This window comes from Bufo bufo, chromosome 6 (assembly GCF_905171765.1).
Source record: "Bufo bufo chromosome 6, aBufBuf1.1, whole genome shotgun sequence".
Lineage (NCBI taxonomy): Eukaryota > Metazoa > Chordata > Amphibia > Anura > Bufonidae > Bufo > Bufo bufo.
In genome coordinates, this window is record NC_053394.1 from 304,683,837 (window position 1) to 304,706,590 (window position 22,754).

The 22,754-nt window shown below is 42.6% G+C and overlaps 1 protein-coding gene and 1 non-coding gene across 2 annotated transcripts in view; both read left to right on the forward strand.

The window, feature by feature from the left end:
• C6H17orf98 (chromosome 6 C17orf98 homolog) overlaps positions 1-11,746 on the forward strand; it is a 38,004-nt gene extending 26,258 nt beyond the window's left edge. Inside the window, exon 4 of the mRNA XM_040438468.1 lies at positions 11,589-11,746. Within this exon, the coding sequence (XP_040294402.1) occupies positions 11,589-11,746 (158 nt within the window). The remainder of the gene's footprint in view (positions 1-11,588) is intronic.
• Positions 11,747-13,371: 1,625 nt separating this feature from the next.
• TRNAC-GCA lies at positions 13,372-13,443 on the forward strand. Its single transcript has one exon. It is a non-coding gene; the product is annotated as a tRNA-Cys (tRNA).
• The last annotated feature ends 9,311 nt before the right edge of the window (positions 13,444-22,754 follow it).

The window sequence follows — 22,754 nt, forward strand, 5'->3', positions numbered from 1 at the left end:
TATGGAAACACTAAAACATGATTTTTTTTGCTTCAAAAATGAAATCATTGTGTAAAACTTACATAAATAAAAAAAAAGTATATATATTAGGTATCGCCGCGTCCATATCAACCGGCTCTATAAAAATATCACATGACCTAACCCCTCAGATGAACACCGTAAAAAATTAAAAATAAAAATTGTGCTAAATGAACCATTTTTTGTCACCTTACATCACAAAAAGTGTAATTACAAGCGATCAAAAAGTCACACGTACCCCAAAATAGCGCCAATAAAACAGTCATCTCATCCCGCAAAAATCATACCCTACCCAAGGTAATCACCCAAAAACGTAAAAAATTATGGCTCTCAGACTATGGAAACACTAAAACATGATTTTTTTTGCTTAAAAAATGAAATCATTGTGTAAAACTTACATAAATAAAAAAAATGTATACATATTAGGTATCGCCGCGTCCGTGACAACCTGCTCTATAAAAATACCACATGATCTAACCTGTCAGATGAATGTTGTAAATAACAAAAATAAAAACGGTGCCAAAACAGCTATTTTTTGTTACCTTTCCTCACAAAAAGTGTAATATAGAGCAACCAAAAATCATATGTACCCTAAACTAGTACCAACAAAACTTCCACCCTATCCCGTAGTTTCTAAAATGGGGTCCCTTTTTTGGAGTTTTTTTTACTCTAGGGGTGCATCAGGGGGCTTCAAATAGGACATGGTGTAAAAAAAAAACAGTCTAGCAAAATCTGCCTTCCAAAAACCATATGGCATTCCTTTCCTTCTGCGCCCTACCGTGTGCCCGTACAGCAGTTTACGACCACATATGAGGTGTTTCTGTAAACTACAGAATCAGGGCCATAAATATTGAGTTTGGTTTGACTGTTAACCCTTGCTTTGTTACTGGAAAAAATGGATTAAAATGGAAAATTTGCCAAAAAATTACAATTCTGAAATTTAATCTCCATTTGCCAATAACTCTTGTGGAACACCTAAAGGGTTAACAAAGTTTGTAAAATCAGTTTTGAATACCTTGAGGGGTGTAGTTTCTTAGATGGGGTCAATTTTATGGAGTTTCTACTCTAGGGGTGCATCAGGGGGGCTTCAAATAGGACATGGTGTCAAAAAAAACTGTCCAGCAAAATCTGCCTTCCAAAAACTGTATGGCATTCCTTTCCTTCTGCGCCCTGCCGTGTGCCCGTACAGCAGTTTACGACCACATATGGGGTGTTTCTGTAAACTACAGAATCAGGGCCATAAATATTGATTTTTGTTTGGCTGTTAACCCTTGCTTTGTTACTGGAAAAAATGGATTAAAATAGAAGATTTTCACAAAAATTTAAATTCTGAAATGTAATCTCCATTTGCCAATAACTCTTGTGGAACACTTAAAGGGTTAACGACGTTTGTAAAATCAGTTTTGAATACCTTAAGGGGTTTAGTTTCTCAGATGGGGTCACTTTTATGGAGTTTCTACTCTAGGGGTGCATCAGGGGGGCTTCAAATAGGACATGGTGTCAAAAAATCCAGTCCAGCAAAATCTGCCTTCCAAAAACCATATGGCATTCCTTTCCTTCTGCGCCCTACCGTGTGCCCGTACAGCAGTTTAAGACCACATATGATGTGTTTCTGTAAACTACAGAATCAGGGCTATAAATATTGAGCTTGGTTTGGCTGTTAACCCTTGCTTTGTAACTGGAAAAGAATTATTAAAATGGAAAATCTGCCAAAAAAGCTCTATTTTCCATTAATTCTTGTGGAGCACCTAAAGGGTTAACAAAGTTTGTTAAATCAGTTTTGAATACCTTGAGGGGTGTAGTTTCTAGAATGGGGTCATTTTTGGGTGGTTTCTATTATGTAAGCCTTGCAAAGTGACTTCAGACCTGAACTGGTCCCTAAAAATTGGGTTTTTTAAATTTCTGAAAAATTTCAAGATTTGCTTCTAAGCCTTGTAACATCCCCAAAAAATAAAATATCATTCCCAAAATGATCCAAACATGAAGTAGACATATGGGGAATGTAAAGTAATAACTATTTGGAGGTATTATTATGTATTATAGAAGAAGAGAAATTGAAACTTGGAAATCTGCAATTTTTTACTTCATTTTTGGTAAATTTGGTATTTTTTTATAAATAAAAATATTTTTTTTTACTTCATTTTTACCAGTGTCATGAAGTACAATATGTGACGAAAAAACAATCTCAGAATGCCCTGGATAAGTCAAAGCGTTTTAAAGTTATCACCACTTAAAGTGACACTGGTCAGATTTGAAAAAAATGGCCTGGTCCTTAAGGTGAAATAAGGCTGTACCCTAAAGGGGTTAAGAAATCAAGCTTAACCAATGTTCATGTAAGACCTGATGGGTTTTAATTTTTTTCCCCATAACTCGGATAACCCCTTTAAGTATTAACCGTGCCTATTGGTATTCAGATACCCTCAGAGTTTAAAGTAGGAGTGTAGCAAGAATACTATTATGAAACGTATCAACACTGATGGACAACAAATATACAGAAGTAAACTCTCCAATAGATGACAGGAACTGACTGATGGCAAATGGATGAAGGTGATGGTAGTCTGGCAATGGAGTAGATGGAAGATGGTGATGGCATGCAGGATGATAGCGGATAAATGATGAACAGAAATAAAGACACTAAAAAAAAACTGACCTTGATCAATATAATGGCAGTAATAACGCCAGAGACAAATAAAAAATAAAAAAAACTCACCAAACAGCCAATAAACCTAATACACAGAGAAACACAAAACTTCAATGCTGGCAGAATGAAAGGGAGAAGGACCACAGATCCCAAGATATACTAAGATGACACAAGGATATGCAAGAATTCTGGATACAAAGGTACAGAGGTTATGCTATATCCAGCAAGGACAGAAAACATTAACATTTAATGGGAGCTGACCCTTCCCCTAATTTATAAACTCGTTTTATTGAACGAATCATCAGAGAAGTTCAAAGAACATCAGTGTACATGAAGGTCAATGAGACATTCAAATACATAAACAGTACCATATACATACCAATATCAATAAAGGTGAGATGACAATTCACGTATGTAAAACATGTACAGAGCAATCATGTTTGACAGAGCACATACTTGTAGTGAGTACAAAACCATCTTATCCTAATATTGCGTTAAGATTATCCGAAAATCTAGGAGCTGAATACATAGTTTGCATAGATGAACACCAGGGTCCCCATACTTTACTGAATTTCTGTGGACAACCCCGATTCTTGAATACAATATTCTCATAGGATACCACATTATTCACAAGTACTTTCCATTGGTTATGATTAGGTCGTCTATCGCCCATCCAACGAATCGCAGTAGCTTTCCGTGCGAGAAACAATGTCTCCCTCAAGAGTATTCTAACATGGTGAGGATATACCTCTTCATCCAGTATACCAAACAGGCATACTTGTGGGGTTAGTGCTATCGGGAGGTGTGTAAGCGTAGAAAGAAAGCTTGTGATGTCAGACCAAAAGGTTTGTATATACGGGCAATCCCATATAAGATGCCAGAAAGTTGCCCCTTCCGAGTCGCATCTATGACACCTAGAATGTGACAATTTGCCTATTTTTTGTAACCGGACGGGCGATAGGTAACTTTGGTGAATAATACATAGCTGTATAAATTTATTATTTATGGATGGGGAAACCAATACAGGAGATTCTTAATAGGTCACTAATATCTTCATTTGTGATACCCGGTATTAGAGTTTCCCATTTGGATAATACCAAGAGGGGGGCCTTATGCATCGTGGTACTCAGCAAGTGAGTGTAAAGAGCAGAGATAAATCCCATGGGGCCTTGGGAGCGTATGACACCGATCAGTGGATAGTCAGAGATTGCTATTGTAATATCCCTAAAGTCGGTGTTCATAGCATGTCGTATTTGAAGGTATTTAAAAAATGTGGTTCTAGGTAGATTATGGCGTTCTTACAGTTGTTCAAAGGTGTTAATTAGTGTTGAGCGCGAATATTCGAATATCAAATTTTTTGGGCGAATATTTCGAATATAGTGCTTTAAATTCGATATTTTGAATATTCTTTTTTTTTATTGTTATATTTTTTTCTTTCCCACTTCCCAAAAGTAGTTCTTACCTGTCCTTAGGCTTCCTGGCTGCTCCAGTTAGTGCCCGTTGCCGCTTCTGACGACTTCCGTGCTCATGGAGCGTCCCCATCACCATGGGAACGTCTCCATACTAGAATGTACTGTCGGATTTGAGAATTACGTTGAAATCACAATTCGATTAATTCAAGTTATAATAATCGAATTTCGATTTCAACTTAGCACTGCTATATTCCATATTCGTTAATTCTAGCCTAATATGGAATATAGCAGTGCTAAGTTGAAATCGAAATTCGATTATTATTACTTGAATTAATCGCATTGCTATTTCAACTTGGACCTGGTTTACTATGGTTGGCTTGGTAGAATTAGCGAATATGACGAATGTATTCGTCATATTCCTCAAAATGAAGATAACGAAGTATTCTACATCTTCGTTTTAGCTCCATATATTCGTCAACTTCGCTAATTCTAGCAATCAAATAGGAAGGTTGACTATAGAGACAGCTAAGTTTAATTCGCTATGCGATTATATTACTTTGCATTTTTTTTTTTTATTGAATAGTTAAATACTTGATTATTATAATGATTCTATTTATAAAAATAAAAAAAGCAAAGTAATATAATCGCATAGCGAATTAAACACAGCTGTCTCTATAGTCAACCTTCCTATTATTTGCTAGAATTAGCGAAGTTGATGAATAGGTAGCTAAAACGAAGATGTAGAATACTTCGTTATCTTCGTTTTGAGGAATATGACGAATACATTCGTCATATTCGCTAATTCTACCAAGCCAACCATAGTAAACCAGGTCCAAGTTGAAATAGCAATTCGATTAATTCAAGTTATAATAATCGAATTGCGATTTCAACTTAGCACTGCTATATTCCATATTCGTTAATTCTAGCCTAATATGGAATATAGCAGTGCTAAGTTGAAATCGAAATTTGATTATTATAACTTGAATTAATCGAATTGCTATTTCAACTTGGACCTGGTTTACTATGGTTGGCTTGGTAGAATTAGCGAATATGACGAAGATAACGAAGTATTCTACATCTTCGTTTTAGCTACCTATTCGTCAACTTCGCTAATTCTAGCAATCAAATAGGAAGGTTGACTATAGAGACAGCTGTGTTTAATTCGCTATGTGATTATATTACTTTGCTTCATTTATTTTTTTATAAATAGAATCATTATAATAATCAAGTATTTAACTATTAAAATTTTTTTTAAAAAAAGCAAAGTAATATAATCGCATAGCGAATTAAACTTAGCTGTCTCTATAGTCAACTTTCCTATTTGATTGCTAGAATTAGCGAAGTTGACGAATAGGTAGCTAAAACAAAGATGTAGAATACTTCGTTATCTTCGTTTTGAGGAATATTCGCTAATTCTAGATATCAAACCAATAGGAAAGTAGCCTTAAGTTAAAATCGCAATCCGCGATTATTTAAATCGCATAATAATCGCGATAACTAGAATAATGACGAATATTCGATTTCGACGAATATAAAACGAATATTCTATTGAATATTCGCGAATTTCGTCGAAATCGAATATGGCACCTGCCGCTCATCACTAGTGTTAATCACATTATTGGAATATAGGTCACCCAGGACGGTAATCCCATGATCCTTCCAGAACTGCTTATCCATCCCAGTATGAAGAGAGGGAAACATAGGGTTTTCCCACAAGGGTATATTGGGGTCCAGTCCTATATAAGAATGCATCTTCTTACCAGCATCCCACACCTGAATGGCTAATTTGTGTACGGGCAAGAGTGTTCGGCTAAAGAGTTTTGGCTGTTCCAACACTGGCCACAACGAGGAGATATCCAAAAATGCAGCCAACTGCCTTTCTGCCCTAATCAGAACACTCTCCGAGGAGATCCATGACCTTAGCTGTCTCAATTGTCCCGCCAGGTAATATAAATATAAGTCAGGCAAGGACATACCTCCATTTCCTCTAGGGCGACATAGTACGTCAATGGATAACTTAGGTCTATTATTGCCCCCAAATAAATGGAGACATTAGTGACTTATAACGCTGGAATATCTTTTTGGGAACAATGAAAGGTGTATGCTTTAACACATATAACCACTTAGGTAGTATGATTAATTTAATCAGGTTTATTCGACCCGGGACGGATAGTGGGAGACCACCCCATACCCTAAATTTGTCTGCACTATAGTTCAGGAGAGGCTGTATGTTGAGAGTATGGAAAGAGGCCGCGTCTTTGGTGATATGGATCCCTAGATACTTAAATTCAGATACTATAGGTAGTTCGGTATTAAGAGAGGATGAGGGTAGGGAGTATAGCGGAAATAGAACAGATTTAGACCAATTTATCCTAAGATCGGAAAATTGACTAAATGTTTCAATGATATCAATAGCACGGGGTAGCGTAGACTCCACATCTGACATAAACAGTACTATGTCGTCCGCGTATAGTCCCACTCTGTCCTCTTGTTCACTTATAGTTATCCCCTTGAATTGAGCATCAGATCTAATACGGATAGCTAAAGGTTCGATCGCTAAAGCAAATAGTAGTGGCGACAACGGGCTCCTTGCCTGGTCCCATGACCCAGATCAAAGTTCGCTGAGCACATTCCATTCACCAGAATACCAGCCGAAGGTCGTTTATACAATATTGATATCCATCTAATAAATGCGGGACCTATTCCAAAGCATTCCAGGGCGGCCAGTAGGTATGGCCATTCTACTGAGTCAAAGGCCTTGTCTGTGTCCAGAGATGCCAGGGCCCACTGACTCCCCCATTGAAGGCCTATTTGGGTGACAACCTGCACTCTACGGATATTATCCGTTGTGGACCTACCAGGCAAGAATCCAGACTGATCTGGGTGAATAAGGTTTAAAACAACCCCATTCAACCGCAGTGCCAAAATCTTAGCCAAGATTTTGTAGTCTAGATTTAATAGCGATATGGGCCTATATGATCCACAATCAACTGGATCCTTGCCTGGCTTGAGGAGTATCACAATGGTAGCTTCGTATAGTGAAGGCGGCAGGGTACCTTTCGAAAAGGAGTCATGATACATTTGCAATAAAGGAGGAACTAATTGGTCAATATATCTAGAGTACACTTCTAGGGGTAGCCCATCCGGGCCAGGGGATTTCCCATTCGCCAGAGACTTAATGGCTTCTAATATCTCCCGATCCAATATTGGGCCCTCCAGAGATTGAGCCATCTCCTGCGAGAGCTTGGGGTATTCTAACTCCTGCAGGTAGGTATTAACTGTCTCCTTGGTGTAATCTACTCGGGCCTCATACAGGTCTTGATAAAACTCCCAGCAACGGTGAGCTATGGCCTCCGGTTCCACTACTATAATGCCCTTTCCATCTCTAATACGCAGGATAGCAGGAGATGCCTGATTCTGGTGAACGATATGCGCCAGCAACTTACTAGACTGATTGCCTAGTTCAAAATAAGATTGCTTAGTGAAGAACATTTTGCGCTGGGCCTTTTCCTGTAATAAAGTTATGGTAATGTCTTCCGATTTGTAACCACCTCTCCCTATTTTGGGGCGTTGGGTCCGCAACATACAGCCTCTCCATCTCAGCACACTCCTCAGCTAGGTGTTTTTCTTGTTTAGCAGAGTTACGTTTGATAAAGGAGATAGAGGATCTCAAGCACCCTCTCAAGTATGCCTTCAGCGTCTCCCACACCATTGACCTATCATTATAATAAGGGTGGTCGGACAAAAACACTGACAGTTGGTCCGGAATTCGGTCCGAAGGCGGGAACAATGTAAGCCAAAAGGGGTGCACCCTCATGGAGCGCCACATACCCCCCACATTCATCAATAGAGATAGTAGGATAGGGTTATGGTCCGAAACCCCTCTGGCACCATACTCCACCCGATAAGGGAGTGAACACACTGTGGAGCCACCAAAGACATAGTCAATGCGGGACAAGGAGTTATGGCTAGCTGACTGACATGAGTAAGTACGATCATCAGGGTACTTAAGGCGCCATGAGTCCACCCACCCCACCTCCGTCATCAATTTGGACAATGGTGATTCGGTTTGAGCACTCCCTCGTGGCTGCTCCTCACCATGAAACCTGTCCAGTAGGGGGTGTAGGGTCATGTTAAAGTCCCCCATACATATAATCCGTGCTGAGGGAAAAGTGGCCGCGAAACATATCGCCTGGTGTATTACTTGGAGGGAGGAAGGAGGAGGGACATAGATCCCCAGTATAACATATAGTATGCAATTAATATATGCTGCCACAAAAATATACCTTCCCGCATTGTCCATCTATAGCTTCTCCACCTCCCATCTTAGGGATTTATTAACCATAAGAGAAACTCCCCTAGCCAGGTTAGAGTAGCATGAGTGGCGAGCCCATTGGAGCCAAGCTTTACATAATCTCCTAGTCTTGTCAGGGAGTAAGTGGGTCTCTTGTAGGCACAAGATATGAGGGTTGAACTGACCGATCACTGAGAACACCATGGTACGCTTCCTAACACTCCCAAGGCCCCTGACATTCCAAGACATTAACCTTATGTCTGCCATTGTAACATCATGGAATATGCATATCGCTCCCTACACTCTATTACATACGGCCACCTCCGGTCATACATCTTTATACCTTTCACATGATATGATAGTACATAGGTGAGTATGCAATGGTAGTTAAGAACTAAAAAAATCCAAACATTTAACAATGGTTCATTAAAGGCCATCTAAAAGGCAGATCTAGCAGCAGGTATCCGGGGCATCACACACATGCAACGGGATACTCGGTAGTAGGTCCTGTGTGGCACAACAGTATACGGGGTGTGCTATTGGTTAGTTTAACCCTTCGCACTGTAACTAACTTAAGTAGCACGCAGAGGACTGGTGCCCTAACTTCGTAGTATGTAAATACACCTATCTAAGGGGAGAGCCCTTCATCCCTATACCTACAATCATATTTCTGCCCTTCTATAGCAGTAAGTCTGCAGAGTATCACAGGTTTTCGCTTATCATAGATGCTGCTTTACACCAGCTAATGCAGAACAACAACATTGTCCAACAATGCAATCCTAGAAAATGCATACTATGCAATGAGCAATAAAGATCAGATGTTAGGGGGACAAAACATGAGTGGTATCAAACTATAAAGTGTGTAAGGCACACACTTGGCATAACATGCCTTCAGTAAACCCCCTGCAAACAACAGAGAAAACATTGACAGGTAATAACATCTAAAGGTTGCATCTCGGGGATCTTGCTGGATGTGGCTTGCCCTCCAGCCAGGCCGCAGCTTCTGCAGGAGTATTGAAGAACTTAATGGACTCTCCGTCTACTACCCGTAGCCTGCCTGGGTAGGCCATTGAGTATGGGAGGTTTAAAGGGCTTCTGACACCCCCCAACCCCGAATTTTCTGTTTTTGACTTATTATATTTGTTAATGTAAGCAGATTCCATATATGCCCCTCTTACCTCGGGCTGTGCAGTAATTACAGTAAAAAACGTACTTTTATTATATGTAAATTTCTTCACTACCAGCATGTTGGGCGGACTTGCTGGTAGCCGCCACATCCTCTGTTTGAAAAAACGCCCCCTCCTCCACTTGATTGACAGGGCCAGCGAGCGCTCTCCTCCTCTCGCTGGCCCTGCCTGCAGCCTCAAATCCCGCGCCTGCGCCGTACCGCTCGTCATTCGGTGCAGGCGCTCTGAGAGGACGGCCGCTCCTTCCTCAGTGCGCCTGCGCCGATGACGTCAGCCCTACACCCGGTAGAGAAGACCTCTCTTCCGGGTGTAGGGCTGACGTCATCGGCGCAGGTACACTGAGGAAGGAGCGGCTAAGCGAGCGTCCTTCTCTCAGAGAGCCTGCGCCGAATGACGACGGAGCAGCGGTCTGGCGGCACGGCGAAATAGCCGCAGGACGGATCCGACATGGTGAACAGCATGTCGGATCCGTCCTGCCGCAAGTGTGAAAGTAGCCTAAGACTGGTGTCTAAAACGCTGGTCTTAATAAATGTGCCCCTGTGTATTTGACAGGTGACATGGTATGCTGCGGATTATGAGCCTTTCTTTTCCTTCAGGTAACAGACCACACTGGACAATGAAACGGCTTATCCATGGATAGGCTGACCAATTACTTTTCACCCAGTAAAAATGGAGGAACTGTGTAAAAATGGCTGTAATTCCTAAAGGGTTAATGTAATACTTTTATAACACCTCACAGTGAAGCAAGCGGGCTGTGGCTGTTCATTGAGGGGTACTGCTGTTAGTCCCATAGGGGATGGTCAGTGCATCAGTGCAGTGCAAGCCCAGCAGGACTCTCCTCTTCTGCACATTTATGGTGATTTGCTCTGTGTCTGTGTACATAGACGAGTGACGAAAGTCTTTGGGCAGCCCTTGTTTTGTTCGCTGCCACCTAAGCCAGCTGCCGAGTGACTATTACTCTACAATGCACCAGGGCTAGGGTAAAGACTGGGTGGTGACTGCAGACACCTAGGGTAGGAGTACAGTAAGAAAAATATCACAAATTTTTTTTTAATGTAATATTGAGCATATAAGAGTTTCATAGAAGATAAAAAGACCCTCTCAACATAAAATAAACACCCTCCTTTTTATTAAATATTATTTTATTTTTAAATACACTGGGCTGCTGAGGCCAGTGATTGGCTGTGGTGGTCATGTGCCATATACTGCTAGGTCACAAACCAGAGGTAAGGACCAGAGCACTAGAAATTTAAAAGGAATAAATGATGACTCTGAGTATATGTCCACAAACAGCAGGTCCGCTGTATCACGGATGCGGACCCATTTACTAGAATGGGTCCGTAATCCGGAAGGTGCGGAATGAAGGCACGGAACCCCACCCCATTCAAGTGGAATGGGTCTAGATCCATCTGCGGAATCCACACGGATGTTGCTCGTGCATTGGGGACCGCAAAATTGCGGTCCCCAATGCACGAACGGCCGACCAATGGCCGCGTGCATGGTAGGGTGGGTTCACACATAGTTTTTTCCTGCCATTTCTGCACTTTCTGCATATTTTTTTTGCACCAGCCTTTATGGTAATGTTTTTGTTTTTTTTGCCGCAAGCTCCTGATGTTAGCTGAAAGTCGATGAGAAATATTAATAGCAGGACACACAACGTTTTTTTTTGTTTTGCTCCTGGCATTTGTGTTCCTTAGGGGTTTTAATCTCTCTTGCTTCTTTCCAAAACGCAGCACACTGGAGCTTTTGGCATTTTTCCAGGCTTTTTGACATCACTTCCTCTATAGGGGAAATATGCCATCAAGAAAACGCTATGCCAGAAAAAAAACAAAAAAAAAACAGCAGGTGGCAAAAAATATAAATATTAAAAGAACACCAGTGCTAAAAGAAAAAAGAAACCACTACAGCCAAATTCATGTGTGTAAGGCCCCCTAGGGGCACTAGAGAGATTTTTCATACAATTGCCTTAAATTGATGACATTGGGATTTAATTGTTCTACCAGTTTTTCACTGTCTTCTTTTGAATGTTCTCTCAGGACACTGCCGGACATTGTTCACCGGTCACAGCAGCTTTCTTTCTAACTTCCACCCTCTGATTGGTTACAATGGGCGTTTTGGATATCGTCGGAATACTCCCTCCCTCCGCAACAAGTCGTCTTGTTTTGGTGAAGTCAGCCCTTTCTCTTGTCATTAAGCTGGTTTCTGGGTGTGACATTGTTAGTACATTATCATTAAAGGGGTATTGAAGCTGGATGTTTACTTTGATATGTTTGTTCTCTTGCGGTTGTGACTGGCTTGTTTCCCAGAGTAAAGCCTGTATTATGCCTCATTCACACGTCGGTGTTCGGTCAGCGATTGTGAGCCAAAACCAGGTGCGGCTCTAAACACAGAAGAGGAGCAGACATTTCCCTTATACCTTATGTCTGTGTAGTCTCCAATCCTGGTTTTGGCTCACAATCACTGACCAAAACACTGACGTGTGAAGGAGGCATTAGACAGGCAGATCAGGAAGCGATTGTCGGGAAGGTAGCGTTCCCTCCTGGCAATCGCTTGCTAGCTAGGAAGGAGCGATCGCTATGCCATCGCTGGTCCCCATACTGTCCAGTGGTATGCCGGCAGCAGATTGTTATTAGACAGCATGATCTGCCACTGGCAACTGCTGATTTTTAAGCATGCTTAAAAATTCATCGGGCAATCGGTGGCAGTATTACACGTTCATGCAAACGCTCATGAGCAATTATCGGCCTAAATATCGGTCAGTCTAGCCTTAAAGCTTGATGCAATAATACAGTTTTACAATAATATAATTTTATAATAATGACATTTTATTTACTTAGACATTTTAGAAAATATGCAAATATGAGGCAACCCTTTAACAAAATGTATTCCCTGTCATAAGGCAGTGGTGCTCAAGCTTTTGTGACATGCACAGCATTTTTTATAATGTCTGAGCTACCAATGTCAAGCACAGATGTCCCCATAAGAGTGTGTGCCACAGATTCCGCCTTCCTTTATAAGTGACCATTGCGTCTATGTACTTTAGTCTATGAATATGACCGATAATTTGGTTGAAACGCGTCAGAGAACATGACGTTTTTTTTTTATGTGAACCACGGAAGAAAGATTTTATTTTACTTGCTGGATCCCTTTTTGTCTTTCTGAGAAATGTCTGTCGCACATTCATCAATAACAGTGTCTGCCACAGATGCCTACCTGTAATACTGTTTGCCCCCTGCTTCCCCTACTAGCCCGAATGAAGAGTGGAGAAGCATTCCGAGGCATCATGCCATAATACATTTCCTCTACAGTGCCAACCCAAAACTACCCCACATGGTAACAGCTCATCATATGTGGATATCAGTAGTAATAAGACAGAGCAACTGGACTTTATGGACTAATACTGGACTGTATTTGTATTTTTCTGAAGACGCTTCACTTTTCATCCAACTGGCTCTCTGAGTTAGAATGACTTGTACGAGAAATCTCCAGCATTAAATACTGGGTGACCCGTGTTACAGTCATGGAGGTAAGATGATTGTATTTGCATGACTGAAGTCAACAGCATTTATTACCAGAGACTTCTTGTACAAGCAATTTTAATTGAGAAAGCTATTTGGATGACTAGCGACACACCTTTAAGAAAAATAAAATAATACAACCAGTCCTGTTGCTCTGACTTATTACTACTGATATACCATGACCTGGATGAATGAGAACCTTCACAGATGATCATTTGTGGAAGTTTGCTTATCACATTTGTTTTGTTTTCCAAGTCCTCCAAAAGGTTTCATTAGGAAAAAAAGAAGCACTGCACATCAAGGGGGTATAGCTCAGTGGTAGAGCATTCGACTGCAGATCGAGAGGTCCCTGGTTCAAATCCGGGTGCCCCCTTCATTTTTTTTAAATTGAAGAATATGTTGGTATATAATAATTGATTTACTATAATACTGTTTGTACTCCCTTCTTGCACTATTTCACGCAGGAATAGTTCACGTACAGTGTGTACAATGTAGTGATTGCACCCTGAGGCAATGGCTGGGAATGGAGTTCTATCCTGCTTTGGTGTCAGAAACCACAGGATACCTTAAGAGGTCTTTTGACGTTCCTGCATCGAATGCTCAGAGCTGACCCCTATAACTTTTATATAATTTTTATAAACATGTCTACGGAGCTGTATGAGGGCTAATTTTTTGCGGGATGATCTATAGTTTTTGATACCATTTTGGAGTGTGTATGGCTTCTTGATCACTTCTTATTCTTTTTTTGGGAGGTGAAGCAACGAATAAATGGTGAATTGGCCATTCCTCTGTTACGCTGTTTGCCATATGGGTTAAATATTGTTAATTTTTATTACGGGGAAAGGGGATGATTTGAATTGTTAATTTTTTTTTTAACTCTAACTTTTTTTTTTTAGGCCCCCAAAGGCTTATCAATATGCAGTTGTCAGATTGCTATTTCTGTTTAGCAATGGAATTGAATATGTTGATAAATAAAATAATTCTGTATATTCCATTGTAGTGCTGCCACCTGCAGGCCTACATTGGAATATACCTGAGAAAGGCCTGGTAGTCTCCAGCAACCTCAAACCTTTCACAACGAATGAATGGCTCCCCCGATCGCTGTGTGGGGGAGCCGTTCCAGGCAGCGCTTCTGAGTTTTCTGCTATTAGATACCATAGTCACATTTGACCACAACATCCGAGAGGATTAAATGTCTGTTATCAACATTATCATTGACCCCAGATACCTGCTGCGGGGGTGTAGCTCAGTGGTAGAGCATTTACCTACAGGTTGAGAGCTACCTGATTCAGATCCAGGTGCCCCCTTTGGCATGTTTTTTTTTCTTTCTTATACCATTCCATGGTGCATTTTTAAAACATACCTAATCCAATTAGTTCACCACCCAGGGATATATTGCACATTAATATCTCTAAGAGGGAAATTTGCAAACCTAAATCTAGTGGCTTTTCTAGGCCGCCCTCGCCACTTTCCAGAAAAGGGGGCAGGGCCAGTAAATTTATCTTCTTTTACACCAGGGCTTAAACCTATGACAGCTTGGAGCTGACGCAGAATTCAGTGTAGGTCTATGGGCTGTCGGAGGATGTGCGCACTTCATCATAAATTAGGGGCATCCTTTGGCAGGACATGGGATATCATAGGCCGGCATAAAACACCAGTTTATAATAAGTTTCCTTACCTAAATGTCTATTACATAGCCCCCTGAAGTCTACCCATACAGTCAAGGTAGCCACTTTTTGAACAGAAAAAAAATAAATATAAATCAATAGCTGTGAAATAGGAAATGCTTGTTTGTGACATGCATCTCTTTGTAGTTGGTGCAGGAAATCATTCAGCTGTATAGGCTCATGTACAGTCACAGACAGCTTGGGAGGCAGAGGCGATAGTATAGCTCAGTGTTAAAACATGCGAGTACAGATTGCGGGGTCCCTGGTTCAAATCCGGGTAACCCTTTCATGACTTCTTGTCATTTTTCGCTATAAAATTAGTCATATGTCAACCAGGGTGTAAGGGGCGAAATAAACGATCGCCCTATCAATAAGAACCAATTATTCAAGAATCACTGATCCATCCGTGTAGGAGGAGTCAGGGGCAGGCCTATCCTTCCAGCAGCTATAGGAGTCTAGCCGCCACACCCAGATTTCATTTACATGAGGCTGTTGGAACTGTACAACATGTGGTGAACTAAGCTGATCCGCCATACAGAATGACGTGTACAACAGAAATACACGACTGCAACACACAGCCCAGCTATACGACCTCTGAATGCATGAAGTCCCAGCTCTGTGAAGCTAAAAGGCCCCGCCCCAGTGCATGCTGGTACTTGTAGCCCCACAACAGGATACTAGAATAAGGCAAAATGCACATAACTCTAACCCAACACTGCCCACGTGACATGGACCTTTAACTGGTCACATGACCTCCGCCGTGCGTTTCAAGGGTTTTGCTTATTTCCGTTTCCGGGAAAACGTTATGACGTCAGCAGTGCGCCCGCAAAAGAATTACCTGCCTGGAGTAAACAGAAGGGTTGTGACTAAATACTATACTCCGTAAGGACCTGGTCTTTACCAGTGATAAATACAGTCGTGGCCAAAAGTTTTGAGAATGACACAAATATTAGTTTTCACAAAGTTTGCTGCTAAACTGCTTTTAGATCTTTGTTTCAGTTGTTTCTGTGATGTAGTGAAATATAATTACACGCACTTCATACGTTTCAAAGGCTTTTATCGACAATTACATGACATTTATGCAGAGTCAGTATTTGCAGTGTTGGCCCTTCTTTTTCAGGACCTCTGCAATTCGACTGGGCATGCTCTCAATCAACTTCTGGGCCAATTCCTGACTGATATCAACCAATTCTTTCATAATCACTTCTTGGAGTTTGTCAGAATTAGTAAGTTTTTGTTTGTCCACCTGCCTCTTGAGGATTGACCACAAGTTCTCAATGGGATTAAGATCTGGGGAGTTTCCAGGCCATGGACCCAAAATGTCAACGTTTTGGTCCCCGAGCCACTTAGTTATCACTTTTGCCTTATGGCACGGTGCTCCATCGTGCTGGAAAATGCATTGTTCTTCACCAAACTGTTTTTGGATTGTTGGAAGAAGTTGCTGTTGGAGGGTGTTTTGGTACCATTCTTTATTCATGGCTGTGTTTTTGGGCAAAATTGTGAGTGAGCCCACTCCCTTGGATGAGAAGCAACCCCACACATGAATGGTCTCAGGATGCTTTACTGTTGGCATGACACAGGACTGATGGTAGCGCTCACCTTTTCTTCTCTGGACAAGCCTTTTTCCAGATGCCCCAAACAATCGGAAAGAGGCTTCATCGGAGAATATGACTTTGCCCCAGTCCTCAGCAGTCCATTCACCATACTTTCTGAAGATCAATCTGTCCCTGATGTTTTTTTTGGAGAGAAGTGGCTTCTTTGCTGGCCTTCTTGACACCAGGCCATCTTCCAAAAGTCTTCGCCTCACTGTGCGTGCAGATGCGTTCACACCTGCCTGCTGCCATTCTTGAGCAAGCTCTGCACTGGTGGCACTCCGATCCCGCAGCTGAGTCCTCTTTAGGAGACGATCCTGGCGCTTGCTGGACTTTCTTGGACGCCCTGAAGCCTTCTTAACAAGAATTGAACCTCTTTCCTTGAAGTTCTTGATGATCCTATAAATTGTTGATTGAGGTGCAATCTTAGTAGCCACAATATCCTTGCCTGTGAAGCCATTTTTATGCAACGCAATGATGGCTGCACACGTTTCTTTGCAGGTCACCATGGTTAACAATGGAAGAACAATGATTTCAAGCATCACCCTCCTTTTAACATGTCAAGTCTGCCATTTTAACCCAATCAGCCTGACATAATGATCTCCAGCCTTGTGCTCGTCAACATTCTCACCTGAGTTAACAAGACGATTACTGAAATGATCTCAGCAGCAATGAAATGCAGTGGAAAGTTTTTTTTGGGATTAAGTTAATTTTCATGGCAAAGAAGGACTATACAATTCATCTGATCACTCTTCATAACATTCTGGAGTATATGCAAATTGCTATTATAAAAACTTAAGCAGCAACTTTTCCAATTTCCAATATTTATCTAATTCTCAAAACTTTTGGCCACGACTGTAGACGACTCAGTGTGAGCTGTCTATTTCCTATCACCGGTAAGGACCTTTTTGCCCCCTAGTGGTCAGGTCCTGAACTGAAATAGTATATAGCCGGTTCACAGGGAGTTGGCTAAACCCTTTACTCCATAAGGACCTGGTCCTTACTAGTGATAGGAAATAGCCGACTCTACAGGAGCTGGCTATTTCCCATCATTTGTAGGGACCTCTTCTGCCTCGTTGATCTGGTTACTGAACTGTGTTAGGATTTAGTTGCTTCTCAATGACTTGGCTAAATCCTCTTGTCTATTAGGACCTGGTCATTAACTATGCCCAGTAACACAGCTTCTACATGGATGCAGTGTTATAGTATACAATAAAGTTATATAGGTGACTATTGTAGAATAAGCCTCATTTATGTTTATTTTTATTTCGGAAAAATCTTTACAATAAACAATAAAAAAAAACTTCTTAGTGACTTCTTAGTACTTGTATCTGCAGAAATGTCCAGTCCTGTGATATTCATGGTAAAGTGCTTTTCAGAAACATCTGGTCATGTGATCTCTGTACTTTCCTAGAAGTTAAAGGGGTTATCCGATATTGCAAATATCCCCGCCAATGCCCGGGCCCCTTGTATGGATTATAGTTACCTGCTCAGTGGCATGGCCGCTGCTGCATCTCCCTGTCGCTCGGATCAAAACATCCAGTGACGGGGGCATCTGGTGATGGGGGCTCGTCCCAGTCGCAGCCTGCTATCCCCGTCGCCGGATATTTTGATCTGAGTGACAAGGAGATGCAGTGGTGGCCATGCAGGGATCCGGAGCAACGCGGGTGCCCTGAGCACGTAAGTATAATCCATACAAGGGGCCCGGGCATTGGTGGGGATATTTACGATATCAGATAACCCCTTTAACATTATTTGTTTAAAAAAAAAATTACATAGTTACATAGTTAATACGGTTGAAAAAGACATAAGTCCTTCAAGTTCAACCAAGGGATAGGTTTGGATGCGAATCCCATATGATATTGAGACACGTTTTCATAAGCATTAGGGTCCATTCACACGTCCGTTTTTTCTTTCCTGATCTGTTCCGTTTTTTCAGGAACAGATCAGGACCAGATCTGGACCCATTCATTTTCAATGGGTCCTGGAAAAAATCGGACAGCACAATGTGTGCTGTCCGTTTCCGTTGTTCCGTTCCACATGTCCGAAAAAATATAAAACATGTCCTATTCTTTTCCGCAAAAATCGGATCCTGGACCAATACAAAGTCAATGGATCCGCAAAAAACGGAAGACATTCGTATGTCATCCGTTTTATGTGGATTCCGTTCCTGGAAATTAGGCTTCCTCCCCATTATTAAATGTGACCAGTGCGGCCCCCCTCCCTCTATATTCATTTGTGGCCAGTGCGGCAGTGCGGATTCCCAGTAAGTTTTCTACAGATCTGATTTTTCACTTCGTGAAAAACTCAGATCCGACAGTATATTCTAACACAGAGGCGTTCCCATGGTGATGGGGACGCTTCTAGTTAGAATATACTGAGAACGGTATACATGACTGCCCCCTGCTGCCTGGCAACACCCGATCTCTTACAGGGGGCTGTGATCTGCACAATTAACCCCTCAGGTGCTGCGCCTGAGGGGTTAATTGTGCATATCATAGCCCCCTATAAGAGATCAGGGGCTGCCAGGCAGCAGGGGGCAGACCCCCCTCCCTCCCCAGTATTAAATGTGCCCAGTACGGCCTCACCTCTCCCCCCCCCCCCCCCCCCATCATCGGTGGCCAGTGCGGATTCCCAGTATTAATAAATGTGCCCAGTGCGGTCTCACCTCTCCCCCCATCATCGGTGGCCAGTGCGGATTCCCAGTATTAATAAATGTGCCCAGTGCGGTCTCACCTCTTCCCCCCCCCCCCCCCCATCATTGGTGGCAGCGGAGAGTACCGATCGGAGTCCCAGTTTAAATCGCTGGGGCTCCGATCGGTTACCATGGCAGCCAAGACGCTATTGCAGTCTTGGCTGCCATGGTTACTTAGCAATAAATACAAGCATTATACTTACCTGCGACTGCGAGCTGCGATGTGTGTCCGGCCGGGAGCTCCTCCTACTGGTAAGTGACAGGTCTGTGCTAAAAGCAATGTGCCGCACAGACCTTTCACTTACAAGTAGGAGGAGCTCCCGGCCGGTCAGACATCGCAGCTCGCAGTCGCAGGTAAGTATAATGCTTGTATTTATTGCTAAGTAACCATGGCAGCCAAGACTGCAATAGCGTCTTGGCTGCCATGGTAACCGATCGGAGCCCCAGCGATTTAAACTGGGACTCCGATCGGTACTCTCCGCTGCCACCAATGATGGGGGGGGGGGGGGGGGATGGAAGAGGTGAGACCGCACTGGGCACATTTATTAATACTGGGAATCCGCACTGGCCACCGATGATGGGGGGAGAGGTGAGACCGCACTGGGCACATTTATTAATACTGGGAATCCGCACTGGCCACCGATGATGGGGGGGGGGGGAGAGGTGAGGCCGCACTGGGCACATTTAATACATTTAATACTGTAAGAGATCGGGTGTTGCCAGGCAGCAGGGGGCAGTCATGTACACCGTTCTCAGTATATTCTAACTAGAAGCGTCCCCATCACCATGGGAACGCCTCTGTGTTAGAATATACTGTCGGATCTGAGTTTTTCACGAAGTGAAAAATCAGATCTGTAGAAAACTTACTGGGAATCCGCACTGCCGCACTGGCCACCAATGAATATAGAGGGAGGGGGGCCGCACTGGTCACATTTAATACTGGGGAGGAAGCCTAATTTCCAGGAACGGAATCCGCATAAAACGGATGACATACGTAATGACATACGAATGTCTTCCGTTTTTTGCGGATCCATTGACTTTGTATTGGTCCAGGATCCGATTTTTGCGGAAAAGAATAGGACATGTTTTATATTTTTTCGGACATGCGGAACGGAACAACGGAAACGGACAGCACACATTGTGCTGTCCGATTTTTCCAGGACCCATTGAAAATGAATGGGTCCAGATCTGGTCCTGATCTGTTCCTGAAAAAACGGAACAGATCAGGAAAGAAAAAACGGACGTGTGAATGGACCCTAATTGTGCGGATCACAGCCCCCTGTAAGAGATCGGGTGCTGCCAGGCAGCAGGGGGCAGTCATGTACACCGTTCTCAGTATATTCTAACTAGAAGCGTCCCCATCACCATGGGAACGCCTCTGTGTTGGAATATACTGTCGGATTTGAGTTTTCACATGTTTCCGTTTTTTGCGGATCCGCAAAAAACGGATGACATACGGAAACATTTTCAGGAACAACGGATCCGCAAAAAACGGACCGAAAATCGGGATGTAGAAAAATACGGACGTGTGAATGTAGCCTTAATGTTGTTTACTTTTAAGAATTCATCTAAACCTTTTTTTTTTATTTGAAGTTTCCTATATTCTCAGAAGGACCTTTTTCATATATTATGTACTAGGAAGTATTCATACTGCTGAGGTCCTTTTCAGGGATAGGATTTAGCTGACTCACACTGAAGTGGCTATTTCCCATACTCCAAAAGGACCTTTTCCCTCTATTATGGAGTATAGAGGATTCATACTTCTGAGGTCCTTTTCAAGCACAGGATTTAGGCTACTTTCACACTAGCGGCACAGACCTCCGGCAGGCTGTTCTGTCAGGTGAACAGCCTGTCAGATCCGTCCTGCCGCTAGTGAACGTGTGTGCCCGGACTGCCGCTCCGTCCCCATTGACTATAATGGAGGCGGGGCGGAGTTCCGGCTGAGGCACGGCGAGAGGCTGCTGGAATAAATGTCGGACATGTCGTAGTTTTATTCCGGCAGCCTCTCGCCGTGCCTCCGTCCCCATTATTGTCAATGGGGACGGAGCGGCAGTCCGGGGGCACACGTTCACTAGCGGTAGGACGGATCCGACAGGCTGTTCACCCGACAGGACAGCCTGCCGGAGGTTCGTGCCGCTAGTGTGAAAGTAGCCTTAGCCTACTCACACTGAAGTGGCTATTTCCCCTACCCCAAAAGGACCTTTACTATCTATTATGTAATCGGATTGATTCATACTCCTGAGGTCCTTATCAGGGATAGGATTCAGCCGACTTACACTGAAGTGGGTATTTCCTGTACTCCAAAAATACCTATTCCATCTATTATGTACTAGTAAGTTGTTACACAAATGTATAAAATATTATGGCGGTGATCATGACTGTGGTTCAGAAATGAAGAAGCGACTTTTCTTTTATATGGCCTCCCAAATTGTGTTCCTGTAGTAGTGGCAGATCCTGGATGGGAGCTGACACATTACAGGTGGACAGCGGCAGTGAAATGAGATGTCAGTGAAGGCAGAATAGAATAGCCAACTTTATAGGAAGGGGCAAAAACTGTCAGAGGTAACATCATGCGGCTGTGAGATAATGTTGTTGATGGCTCAGTCATCCTTTCCACATTTTCATCTCCTTCCTCTATAATGACGGCAGGCCAACAGCAGGTGGTGTCACTGGTTGATACAGGCTGGTGCCAAGTCTGCCAGTGCTGCCGCTGCTGACATTACTGGTGGATGACGTGGTTTTTCCTCCTTTATCCTGTCTTTTGTCATTTTCTGCTGCTAAACATATCCTAATCAAATGTACCTCTGTTTCCTACTAAACCCCACATTTCAGTCTATGATGCAAGAAACCCATTTCCTGTACTACAAGCAATATTCCAGTGTATGCTTTTATTTTAAATATAGATATAAAAATTCAATATTGAAATGTAAGTTTTCTCAAATACACACCAAAATGGCGTGTGATGATTACCTGCTGTATAAAAGGCAGTTTTTGCTCAAATTAAAGAAAAAAGGGCCGCTTTTGTCTGGTTCTGCAGTAAATAAAGAGTGCACAGTCACTACAGTGTCAATTTTCTTTTCACAGATAGATTGTGTGATAATTTGTGAATGCGGTCCAGTCAGTGACACAAACTGCTTGTGTAAATGGATGCTGTGACCCTGCCTGGCACACTGTGCAGAAACTGCAGGAGCGACACTTGTGTGTCTCTCCTGGTATTGACTTTGGTGTAATTTGGTTATTGATTTGTGTCTGCTGGTTCCATGTGTTTTTGTCTGTCCTGGCTCGTCGGTTTCCTCTTTGTTTTTACTTTATTTTGGCCGATCTGTCACAAGTTAGGCTACTTTCACACTAGCGTTTTAACTGGATCCGGCAGGGTTCAGCAAAAACGCTTCAGTTACTGATAATACAACCATATAGCCAAGACTGATCCGTCATGAACTCCATTGAATCAGATCTGTTTTCTATTGTGGCAGAGAAAACGGATCCGTCCCCATTTGTCTTGCTCCGCATCTCAGGACGGAAAGCAAAATACAACATGTTGCGGTTTGCTCTCCGGTCTGGGAACGCAACTAAACGGAAAGGAACGCATTTTGGACCATTCCGTTCTGTTCAGTTTTGTCCCCGTTGACAATGAATGGGGACAAAATTGAAGCGTTTTTTTCCGGTATTGAGCCCCTATGACGAATCTCAGTACCGGAAAACTAAAAAGCTAGTGTGAAAGTAGCCTTAG